This window comes from Microtus oregoni, unplaced genomic scaffold (genome assembly GCF_018167655.1).
Source record: "Microtus oregoni isolate MIOR12 unplaced genomic scaffold, Mior012 000013F_ref0000133, whole genome shotgun sequence".
In the NCBI taxonomy this organism is placed as follows: domain Eukaryota; kingdom Metazoa; phylum Chordata; class Mammalia; order Rodentia; family Cricetidae; genus Microtus; species Microtus oregoni.
The window spans coordinates 38,562,805-38,575,848 of record NW_024543072.1 but is presented as its reverse complement, the minus strand read 5'-3'; the positions used below and the strand labels follow the sequence as shown (position 1 = coordinate 38,575,848).

At 40.5% G+C, this 13,044-nt stretch overlaps 1 protein-coding gene across 5 annotated transcripts in view; it reads right to left on the bottom strand.

Moving 5' to 3' along the window:
• Positions 1-13,044, bottom strand: part of Rabgap1l (RAB GTPase activating protein 1 like) — a 615,176-nt gene that overhangs the window by 11,326 nt on the left and 590,806 nt on the right. For all 5 annotated transcript variants that reach the window (XM_041662748.1, XM_041662750.1, XM_041662749.1 and 2 more), the window contains 4 exons: positions 11,710-11,820; positions 5,783-5,887; positions 3,563-3,646; positions 440-511 (listed from right to left, as the gene is read on the bottom strand). In XM_041662748.1, coding sequence (XP_041518682.1) covers positions 440-511; positions 3,563-3,646; positions 5,783-5,887; positions 11,710-11,820 — 372 coding nt within the window. The remainder of the gene's footprint in view (positions 1-439; positions 512-3,562; positions 3,647-5,782; positions 5,888-11,709; positions 11,821-13,044) is intronic.

Genomic DNA, 13,044 nt, shown 5'->3' with positions numbered 1-13,044 from the left:
GTTTTGTCCAACTCCAATGTGAGTTTTTGTTTTATCTTATTATATTTTACTATGTTATATTTGATTATTAAAACATTTTGTTTGGTAAATCAATTGGTTAGTAACAAGTGTTTTTCCAGCCAGTAGTATTTGCTGTCCCAGAGAACGTTAGGATGATTGTAATTCAGGCAACAGTCAGGTGTGAGATACTGAACATCTCAGGTTCCTACCATCCAAGAAAGACACAAGATTCTGGGCTCATCTGTTCTCTCCTTTCCTGCTACCTGCCTCTGAAGTCCCATGCCATTTATAGGAACATAAACATCAGGAAAGACATCCCTGTGCAGGGAAGAGGATGGAGACTCTCCATAGTGTATAAGTGTATTAAACAAGAAGTGGAGAGGGGTCTCTGAGGATGGATTTGGAAGGAATTATATCACAGACGTAGCCCACATCTTACCTTTACTGCTTCTAGCTCCTCCTTGCTGGCTGCTTGCTGTTTTTCCAGCCTGGTACTTAACTGAGAACATATCTAAAGGCAGAGAAGAGAGTTTCTTTACTAGAAGACAGAATGACTGGTGACATAACTGTTTATCAACTCACAAAGCAAGCTAACATGCCAATAAGCAGCACTGCAAACCTAGTCATTGTGAAGTGAGCAGAAGGACTGTGAGCTCCACATGTGAAGTGTGGGGCCCAGGGCAACCTGGCCACACGAGGCCCAGGACGCACAGCTGCCATAGCAGGCAGCACCAGGTTCTAAGAAAAGCCATAAGCTGACATCACCCCGGAGATCCAGCATCTAAGGGGAAGTACCTGACATTTCAAACAAAAGCCATAAGCTGGTACCATCCAGACCATGCAAAGGAAATTATTCTGAACATTCCGACCATCGTAGATAGGATCACCTGCCAGCACACACCCATTGCTTTTTACCAGGCCATCCCACTTTTGCTACTATAAAAACCCAATCCCAAGTGAGCTTGGGGCTCTCTAATCACTCCAATATATTGGATACAACAGAGTTGGAGTTTGCAAACTTGTGTAAGAATAAGGGCTCTTTGCTTTTTTACATGGGACTCAGTCTCCTTGTTGATTTTTGAGGGACTCTGGATCTCAGTATAACATGAAGCATAATCAGGAGAGATATATTATAGGGTAGATGGGGTTATTGCTGTCGCTAGTTTTCTATGGCTAGCAATAATGAATTCATAGACTCCCTGTGGAATCACCTATAGAATCTCTATTGAGAATCTACTCTGCATAAAATGTTATACTGGGAATTCAATGAAAAGAATTCTGAACCAGCAACAGTTCCCAAAGGTTTCAGAATTCTCTCTCTCTCTTTTCTTTATAAAGATATATTTATTATGTATACAATGTTCTGTCTGCATGTATGCCTGCGGGCCAGAAGAAGGCACCAAATCTCACTACGAATGGTTGTGAGCCACCATGTGGCTGCTGGAAATTGAACTTGGAACCTTTGGAAGAGCAATCAGTGCTCTTAACCTCTGAGCCATCTCTCCAGCCCCAGAATATCTCTTTTCAATCATAGCTTTCCTTAAGTATCACTTAGTTCCATCATGACTAAACAGTGCTACGCTACCATAATCAAACAAAAACAATGGATGTGAAGGTCTATAACTACTTAGTACCTGACCAGCAGGAAGAACACATTTAATAAAAATCTATGTAATGATTGGTTCTGAAATAAGGTGTTAGTAAGTACTGGGATCAAGAAGAAAAAATGCTTTCCAGGGTGAAAATATTTAAAAGGTAGGATGTTCAAATCTATTGACTAAAATAATCTTTTCTTTTACAAAAATGAATGGATATAAATCTTAAAAATAATGAAACAAAATAGAAAGATGAATGAAAAGCAAGGAAAATCATATTTCAAAGAGAACACTGGACTATTAACATATATGACCTTGTAATAGGGAGCTGCAAGCTGCGTCCCTGGTACCCGGCCGCCCGCATGGCTAGCTTATGCCCCGAAATAATTACACGGAAACTGTATTCTTTTAAACACTGCCTGGCCCATTAGTTCCAGCCTCTTATTGGCTAGCTCTTACATATTAATCTAACCCATTTCTAATAATCTGTGTAGCCCACGAGGTGGCTTACCAGGGAAGATCTTAACCTGCATCTGTCTGGAGTGGGAGAATCATGGCGACTCCTCGACTCAGCTTCTTTCTCCCAGCATTCTGTTCTGTTTACTCCGCCTACCTAATTTTATGTCCTATTAAAGGGCCAAGGCAGTTTCTTTATTTAACCAATGAAACAACAGATAGAAAGATGACCCTCCTCCATCATGACCTATCTAGATTTATTTATTTTCTGTATATAAGTGTTTTGTCTGAGTGTATGTGTGTGTACCCCATGTGTGCTCGGTGTCCACAGAAGTCACAAGAAAGCACTGGATCCCCTAGAAGGGAGCTATAGATGGTGGTGAGTCATCATGTGGGTGATAGAAATGAACCCAGGCCTTCTGTAAGAGCAACAAGTGTTCTTAACTGCTGAGTCATCTCTCTAGCCCCTCAAAAAAACTTCTAGTTAATATATTTTAAAAAAAAATAAAGGGCTGGAAAGATGGTCAGTGAGTAAGAGGGACTGCTAAGCAAGCACGAGGCTCTAAATACATGTTTTAACGCATGTTAAAAGCCTCGTATGGCTATGCATCTGAAATTTAGTAGCATCTGGAATATAGAAGTATAACGTGGCAACTAAAATTCATTTGCATGTGATGACAGGTTCCAGGGTTCACAGTCTTAATGCTGCCTGTGCTGATTTGCATCTAATTGTCCCACAAAAATCTCAAAATTACCTTTGTCCTTTCTAGCAAAACAAATATTAACCAAACAAACCCTTGTGTCTCCTCTGTTTTAACTCTTACTCACTGTGGTGGTTTAAATAGGAATGGCTTCCACAGACTCGAATTTGAATGCCTGGCACCAAGGAGTGACACTATAAGGAGGTGTGGACTTATTGGGCTACTACTGAGGCCTTTTGGAGGAAGTGTGTCAGTGTCGGAGAGCTTTGAGATCTCAGATACTCAAGCTAAGCCCAGTGTGACATTCTCTTCCTGTTGGCCAGTGTTCCAGATGTAGAATTCTCGGTTCCTTCTCCAGCACCATGTCTGCCTGCGTGCTACCACGCTCCCTGCCATAAAAAACTAAACCTCTGAAACTGTAAGCACCATTTTGAACCATGAGAGCAGATGATAACATATTCCCCTAGATACTGCCATTTAATATAGTTACTAAGCTTTGCAATAAGGCAAATGTTACCAGTGTGACCTACTAGAAAGAGTCCTGATGGGACTGTTTCCTATCCCATAGGAGCTATCCAACACGAATAACAGCAGTAACAACAAAAACCCAACAGGTAGTATTGGCGTACTAAGTTTCTCAAGTTACCAACAAGCAAATCCAATCATTGCCTACTGCAGCGTAGGGAATAAGTAAGACACTGTTCTCAGTAAATCTAGAAATTGTCTCTGGAAACAACAAACAAACAAAAACCCTAAGTAAAAGCAATTGCTTTTATAAAAAAATAACTGAAAACCCACATGGCATATTACCTGTTTATACTCAGCAATGATAGCTGTAGTCTTCTTAATCTCATATTCTGCCTTTTCTAGCTGCTTCCTGAAGACTTCTTTTAGCTGAGAGAGAGAGAGAGAGAGAGAGAGAGAGAGAGAGAGAGAGACATTAGGACAAACAAATTTGGTTTTCTTTTTTTTTTTTTAATATTTATTTATTATGTATACAATATTCTGTTTGCGTGTATGTCTCCAGGCCAGAAGAGGGCACCAGACCTCATTACAGATGGTTGTGAGCCACCACGTGGTTGCTGGGAATTGAACTCAGGACCTTTGGAAGAGCAGGCGATGCTCTTAACCACTGAGCCATCTCTCCAGCCCCTGGTTTTCTTTTTAAAGATTTTAATTTTGTGTATGTGGGTATGCATATGTGTGCTGGTGCCAGTGAATGTCAGAAGAGGATGCTGGGTTCCCTAGGCCTGGAGTAACAGCTGGTTGTGGGCTGCTCAACTTGGATGCTGAGAACTCTGGTTCTCTGCATGCACAGCAAATGCTCTTAGCTACTGAGCCATATCTCTAGTCTTTCAGTTAAAATGTTAATCACTTTCCCTAAACATTTACATATAAATCTTCCTAATTTCCATAATTCAAAACCTACCAATTATAGAGATGGAGAAGGCTTTCTTTTCTATAAAGTGGAAGACATACAAGTGGTCCTATGATAAAACTGCTTCTGCTTTTCAGGTACTTGATAAATGTATTGCTAAGTTAAGTATCAATTCAGAAGCTGTCTTTATTGTGAGTCTACAACAAACTGCCAGGTCAACACCATTTTCTAAGTATGTTACTCTTGATGCTATGCTGTATTTTGTTCTTCCTGTCTATTGTCTCCACTGCCACTGACATTGCAGGGGTAAGAGGTTTGGAGTCAGGAAGGGATGGAAGATAAGAGCTCTTATCTTCCTTCTTAAGAAGGAAGAAGGTTCAGGAAACCAGATAGAAGGAAAAAAGCGACACAACTCTGGGGCATTTGTTTTAGTCAGTGTCATGCTAACTTATAAATATTGTACCAGCAGCCACAGTTATTATTATTATTATTTTTACCAGCAGCTATAGAATTCTAGGATAGAGGAAGGTTAAGTAATGAAAATGCTCAGGTACCAGGATTCTGCCAAGTTGCAGAAATACAAACAGGAATGCAAACAAAAAATAGCTCTGGTTAGTCTTCAACACACACACACAGAATAAAAAAGATGAATTACTAGGGCTGGAGAGATGGCTCAGCGGAAAAGAAGACATTGAGCTCATGTAGAGAACGGAGTTCAGTTCCTAGCACTCTTGTCAAGAGGCTCACACCTATCTGTAACTCTGGTTCTGGGGAATCCAACACCCTCTTTTGACCTCTGTGGGCACCCACACATATATGACATACAGAGTTACACACACATATGAAGATACATATATATATGTGTGTGTGTATACACACACACACACACATAAATGAAGATAAAACAAATCTTAAAAAACCCAAAAGGATGAATTCTTCCGATTCATAATTTGTGTTGCTGACATGAATTCATCTTTTTAACATATTTCAATGGAAAAAAGCACAGAACTTTTTTATAGAGCTTGGAAGGTGCTGATGACATCTCTCTACATATGTGTCTTCACTGACACTTTTCTCTGGCGGCTTGGATGAAGGCCTTTGAAAATCTTGAGAATAAATTCAGTTTATATTTAGTATTACTGAATTTTCCTCAGGAAGAAACTCCTGATTTCAGAAAACTTCTCCCTCTGGAAGTTAGTCATGTCCTGGGCAGGAGATGTTGGCTGTGAGTAATTCTACAATGTCATCTCCAGCATTGCACTGTGACTCAGGAAACTGAAGCTACTGATGGAGACCAAGGCCCCTGTCAGAGCCAGGCAGAAACCACTACAGGCTCCCAGTTCAGCAGCGTTCACAACTCTTCAGTAGTGACATGATCTTAGAAATATGACAGAAAATCTTCAGATTCATCAAAGCTCTTGGATCATAACTCAAGGTCACTAAGTCTAGAAAAAACTCAACATTTCTGCTAGACATCTCAGTGAAGGCAAATTCCTAAAAGATGTTCAAAGGGAGAATCACTGTTTATCATTTCCCTTTATTTAGGAGGAAAAACAAAAATCAATTTTACATTTATTTATTTATTTTTACAATATTAAGCAACTTCCTGTAAGTGTATCCACACACAGAAAAACCCTGCCTGTGCGTTTTACCTGGGCAGTCTCCTCCTCCTGCTTCCTCTTCTCTTCCTCAGTCTCCACCAACCTCTGCTTGGTCAAGAGGAGCTCCTTATTCAGCACGTCTGCCTTGTCCTCTGCCTACAAATCAGAAAACAGACAGCCGTAAAGAAGGGGATGTGCATGCTGTTCATTACTTCAGGCCATTCTCCCCTCTTCCAGCTTACCTTGGGGCGGGTTTTTTTTCTCCAGCCAATTTTATTCCTAATCTTTACAATAATGTATAGCTAATAGCACTAAGGTTTGGAGAGCTCAATCGTGGGTTAAATACCTAATATAACAAGTATGACTTGAATTTGAATGACATTGAAGTCTGGGTTCTTTCTAAACCCTTCTTGTATATTTTTACATGTCCCAAGAGCACATACTCTGAAGAGATGGGCTGATGAAGAGGAAGAGCCTCACACAGAAGCTTCTAGTTGGAAGCACATGGGGAGGACACAGAGCGGACACTCAGAGAGGACAAGCAGACAGACTGATCCATGCACATATTTTGGTAGAAAAATTTGAAGACTAGCTGGGGTAAACTGGCCCATAGAGTCATTCATATAGGTCTGTGAGCAAAGTAAGACGAAATTAAGTTAGAGAACCTATGTGAGAGGCTATGAAAAGCTGCAGTTTGTACCAGAAATTCTGGCAGACAAGACTGCACTTCTAGAATACATATGAGGAACTTAGAGAGTATTTTTTTTTGTTAACTTGGATACAGAACCAAAATTAACTACTATTCCCTGTATATATTTAATATAGCTAGCCTTGTCTGTTTTTATACTCTGAGGTCCTAGCCTGACTGTGGTTCTAGTCACACATGCACATCACAGTGAATAGACCCAACTCTTCCCCACTTGCTCCCACCTAACCGCCTCTACTGTTTTATTCCTCCTACTACACTCCATGGCACTGTAACAAATATGTGTGGGACTTACATGCCTTGCTCCTATGCTTTAAACACCAGGAGAAATTATATCTCTTTTGCTTTTCACTGTATCCCTGGCACTACGCCACCCTGGGGACAGGAGCAAACTCTTAAGTGGTTAGTGAATGAACACATGGCTTTCTAAGGCACTGGGAAGGAGACTGCTTACACAGAAGGTGGCAGAGGGTCACAGGATGAGTTTAGTAGAGAACACCCTGAAGCAGAAGAGAGGCAACTGTCTGAAGAAACTGTCCTTAGCTGACAGTAGCCACACATTATCCACATAACCATGTACATTGGCAAGATGGCTTCTGTTTGTGTTTTGCCATTTCTTCCACACGTCTAGATGGCTAGGCCAGAACAGCCTGCTGCTAACTGGCAGAGAACTGCAACCCAGCTTCTCAGTTCTCACTGCCTTCCAGCCTCTACTGCCCTATATTCTAGTGGTCAGAACTGTCTTCAGAGCATCCAGGGCAATTCGGTATTTATGGTGAAAAAGTTCCTTAGGCATCTTAAAGACTTAGGGCAGCAGCGATGGAGTGGGTAATGGGGCTCAGTAGACAGTGCAGCTGTCAAGCATGCACAAGACCCCGAGTTCAAGCTCTATGAGCACAGAATGGGACTTGGGGGTGCATGCCAGTAATCCCAACACTCAGCATGTGAAAGTAAGAGGATAAGAAGTTAAAGGTCATCCTTGACTGCACAGTGAACCAGAGGCAAAGAGGACTCCATGAGATACACATACCACTACCATCTCCTCCTCCACCACCTCTACCACCACCGCCACTATTCCCCTGCCCCCTCCCTCGCTTAAAGACTCTACAATTTATTCTGATGCATTAAATTTTAGGTGTGGAGGGCATCAGTGATTGGTTCAGTAGGTAAAGGCACTGGCCACCAATCCTGACAACCTGAGTTCTATTCTTGGAACCCACATGACAAAAAGAGAGCATTCACCCCCACCGCAGTCCTCTGCTCTCCACATACATGCAGGGGCACATGTACATCCCCATATGCACCATAAATCAATGAATAAACATAAGACTATTTTAAACTTTAGTAGAAAAATCACAAGAGAAGGTAGGCATATTAACATTACTGTTAGTTCCAAAAATGCAACTTGCAAAAACTGTAAGCCAAGTATTCATGAATTGTGAGACTCTCAGAGATTATAGGAGCTCAAAAGTAAATTTTTAGAACTGCTATTCAGATGTCTCAGGTGACTCACCCAGAAGGAGACCCTCCTCGAAGCCCTGATGGATGGTCATAGCATGCTCTATCAGAAGAAACCAACTATGTCAAAGTCCCTAGAAACTAACCAAATATGCCTCCCACTGGGTACAGCTCTACCTGAGAATATCTGAGTTTTGCCAATAAAAAGAGATGGCAACAAGTCCTTTTTTCCATAACCCAGTACATTTTATTTTGCAAAGAGAACAATCCTAATATGCACAGTATAAACTCTGAAATAATGCTTTAAAAATCTGGTGTCTTCAAGAGTGATATCTTAGCCTTCTTAGCGATACTTGTGAACTTCAACAGCCAGTGCTATGCAGACTTTGGGGGAAGTTTTTTGAGTCTTGTAGCATATTCAGCCATTTTCTAATTTTGGAAACTATAGGTAACAGAAGCCCTTCCATGTGAAATAATTTTAAAAAAACACCTAAATATTTATGCTGAAGACATCTTTTTATGTACATTCTTCTACTGAATTTTTATTGTTAGACCATGATAGGTGGCTTCATATAATTTATTAACACAGTGTCCAATGTACATAGCGTGTGTGAGTCCTGTGTGTGTACAGTTCCACAGTCTTCTAGGAATCTTTACTTCAAGAGTCTCCTTTATGTTGAATAGTAAAGTAGAAGTCATTCTCCTGCTCACCAAAATAGGACCAGATCTCGAATGACCTGACTTCAACTGTAAAATCAGGTTTCTGGTTTCCTTTATAGCCAACAATTCTATACCTTGTTCAAGCAGGAATTGTCTACAATACTTAAATACAATACTAAACAGAGTTACTACTACTGTAAACCCAAATCATAAAACCATCATAATTTGATAGTCTGAATAGAACATTATCAAGTCTTTAGTTATAATTCTTATTGATATTTGAAGCTCGTGGCTTCTGTGACATAAATATAGGACAGAAATAGTGACTGCAATGCCTGCTTAATTACAAATTGACCAGTGACCCAATCAAAGGCTTGAGTAAACTGGGATGAGGATCTTATACAGATCACTAACAAGCCAATTGTTCAGTTTAGAACAAAACAAAAGAACGTACCTCTCAAGACCTGAGCTTTTGGCCCATGGTCAAAGGAACTCAAATATATCCATGGGAAGGCACTAATTTTTTCATATTTTTGGTTCCTTGAAAGTAGGGTAGGGCAGAAAGGCCCTGAAAGCACTGAAATGAAGGTGTTTCTTTGGTTGTTTCTGATCCATGAGAAATCCTTAACTAGAAAGGAGTCTAAGGGTAAATTGTCAGGAAAAAAAAAAGAGTCCTTTGTGCCAGAGAAAAGCTAAGGTATCTCTGCTGCCCAGGGCGTCCAGGACATCTGACCCAGCACTACAGTAACAAGCACAAGGAATTACTTATTTTAAAAAAGTACCTAGTCAGCATTTATGTACTTTACATATGGTCTTTACACATACAACCCACTTTCATGTCTGTTAATTTTTGCTATTTTGATTAAAAGACTGGATTCTGATATGTGAAAGCAAAGGTCCTGGGAAAACAGGAAGAGCCGGTAAAGCCAGTCTTTTGCCCTTCCTTGAAGAGCAGCAGGCCAGAAGGCTGTATTACAGGAAAGACAGGAAAAGATCTCCTGCAGAGGCAGAAATTGCAAAGTCAGAAGTTAGATGATATGTATGAAATAGCAGTTTTTTATTCTTTCTTCTAGAAAATTAACTACAAAACCAAGGTTCTAGGATATCACTTTTTTAAAAGAGAGAGCCATAAGAATAGCAAAGCAGGAAGGGAAGAAATAAAGGTATGATCAACGCGCGCAGGCGTGTGTGTGTGTGTACACATGCATATGTATGGAGTCTCGTCCTATTATTATTATTTTTCCTAATATTTAGGTTTTATCTCCCATTTCAAAACTTTTGAGGGCTGGAGAGATGGCTCTGTATTAAGAATACATACTGTCTTTGCTGAGGACCCAAGTTTGGTTCCCAGTACCCATATGCAGCTTACAAAGGTCCCTAACTACAGTCCCAGGGGATCAAACTCCCTCTTTTGGCCTCCTCAAGTACCAGACACACATTTTACAAAACATTCAAAAAAATTAAAAAAAAAATGAGCCAGAAATTAGCTGTTTAAGGTGAGGGATTAAAAAGAATTGTGGCAGAGACCACTTTGTCATCCTCTGATTTTAAGAATACTCTATTATTAGTGAATTTGTATGTAAATCCTATAAATATCCAATCACCATTCAAGCAACAGTGATTTACTCTTTTAGAATCAAAAGTCTCAATTTTTCTACATTGGTCTACTATGAATATTTTCACGTTAGTAGGCAGAAAACCGAAATTTAAAATGGTACATGACTGGCTCCATCTTAGCAATTATCTCTGAAAATGCTTGCAAAAGAAAACAGGAAGTCCAAAGACTGTCAGTGATATGAGGAACAAAGGGAGCCATGCAATCAAAGCGTTTCCTGGCAACAGCTACCAGGTAATGAACATACACTACTTGTCTTAGGTTTCTATTGTTGTGATAAAACACAGTCACCAAAAGCAACTTAGGGAAGAAAAAGTTTATTTCATCTTAGACTTTCAGATAACAGTATATCACTGAGGAAAGTCAGGGCAGGACCTAGAAGTAGGAGCTGATGCAAAGACCATAGAAAAGTGCTACTACATACTGGCTTGCTCAGCTTGCCTTTTTATACAATTCAGGACCACCTGCCCAAGGGTGGTACCACCCACAGTGAACTGGGCCCTGCCACACCCATCCAAAAAAAGTAACAAGCTTTTTTTTTTTTTTTTTTTTTTTTTTTTTTGTAACTGAGGTCCCCTCTTCCTAAACCACTCTCTGGCTTGCGTCAAGCTGACATAAAACTATCCAGCACACACTGAAGGGCTTTCTGAATTCTTACATAATTCCCATGAAGTAGATACATTTTATACCTACAGTCTGCCCAGGTTATACAGTTAGAAATATTCACACAGAGGCAGTCTAGCGTTAGCCACTAAGATGCCTGTCAACTCAACCGTCCAGCTCTTCTTGAACAGTGCCTTTTGTTTCTCCTTCTTGCTCTGTTTTATGAGACAGGCTCTTGTGTAGCTCAGGCTAACCTTGAAGCTTCACTCCCTATCCTCCTGCTTCCACCTCTTTATTACTAGGATTAAAGACAGGTATTGCCACACCGGGCCTAACTTCACACACAACTCTACATGTCACAGGGGAGAACTATTACCATAACAAAAAGGTGTCAAAATGGCATTAGTATACTCTTGCTGACTAGTATTTTTGGGTAATTACACTGGCAGCTCTTGGTTTAGGAAAAGTACTGACGAAGGAAAGCGTTGTTTATAGGACTTAAAAAAGTGTGTCACAGAAATTGTTTGGAAGTAATCCAAATCTTTCTCTAAGACTTACATTTTCCACTCTGTAATTAGCACAGGCGTCCCTTCCCACCTGCCACCCATCCAGTCAGTGATCCAGCCGCTCACTCAGATCAAGAACAGAGCAAACACAGGGGAGGTGGTGCACACCTTTAACTCCCTCAGCATTTGGGAGGCAGAAGCTGGAGGATCTCTGTGACTTCCAGGTCAGTATGTTCTACATAGTGAGTTACAGGACAGCCAGAGCATAGTGAGACCCTGTCTCAAAACAAAATAAAACCAAACAAACAAAAAAACCAAACCAAAGCAAAGGAACAGAGAAAGTCCGAGGGAATACTTTGGGAGCACCTTGGTCCTCACCCTCAAAGAAGCTGTTGTAGTAACAGCTCGATACAGTGAAGGACAAACTTACCTGATCCAAGTCATTCCGCAGAGCAATTTTGCTTGTCACTAGTTCATGAGCAAGGTCGTCATTCTCTTGTTCCAACCTCATGCTGGCTTCCTGTAATCTTCGGTTCTCCCTCTGAAGAAAAAGAGCAACAGCCAGAAGTACACATCAGTGCCTGTACAAAGGACGAGAAACTGGCCGGGGGTGGGGGTGGGGCAAGCAACAGCAACAAAGTGAACTCTCAAAGGTGTAAAAGAGAAGGCGCAGTGGCACAGGAAGGCAGGCTGCTGTCTGGGAAACAACAGTGAGTTTAGCCAGCAGTGCGGATGCGATTCTCTACCAGTGAAGTTTAACAACCATCCCCTAAACCCTCCAGACAGAACTTCATTAGGTAAGATGCTTCACAAAGAGCATAATTTCCAGATGTGCTCCCAATTATGGGAGGTTTTCACATAGTCCTAGAACACAGACATAAACAATTCTTGTTTAAAACATGCACAGTCTGACCTCTAGAGAAATAGTCTACAAGACAACAGGGATAATGCTTTTTGTTTTTTCAAATTGTTTCTCTAAGATGAAGGACCACATTAATGGAAACTGTTTAAAAACAGAAAACAAAAAATCAAGTTATATGGGTTCAAAAAAGTAAAAGGAAGACATGAGTTTGTGATTCTCTACCAGCTGATTGTTTTATTCTTTCTTTAAGATATATTTATTTCTGTACATACCTGTTTTTGTGTTACTGAGAGCGTATTTTTTAAAAATGTTTATTCTGTTTTCTTCAAACTGCTGATTAAAAGATTCTGGGTAAAATACAATACTGAGTTACTGTTCTCCCACTTTGAACTCTCAGGAAAAGTTTAAGTTATGATGGATGAAACAAGTGACTAGCTCCTAGGAAGCAAGGCAACTCTTTACTAGCTACTGTAACCTGAGTACGTGTGTCTACTTCAGAATAGCAGCTTAGTGTCTTCTATCACATTCTATCAAAAATGTTTTCTTTGCTACCGTTGATTGCAGGGGGTGGACAGGAAGAGCTTCAGTGTAACAAGCTCTTTCTGGGGTTAGATGTACACTTCTGTCAGTGTTTTCTAAAGGGTGACAAACCAGACAAAGCACTGAAAAAACAGAAGACACATGTATGTTCTGGAAGGTGGTGTGGCATGGCCTCCTGGAACTGCGGCTTGATTTCACCTGTTGCAGAACTTGGTGTTTGTTATACAGAGAACCTAATTCCTAACAACCCACTGCCCTCTCCATTTCTGAATCAGGTCTATAAAACAGATGGTAAGAACGAGGTCAGCAGAGAAGCTGAAGGTTAGACCTGTACTTTGATGACATCTTTTCTTTTGGGAAAAA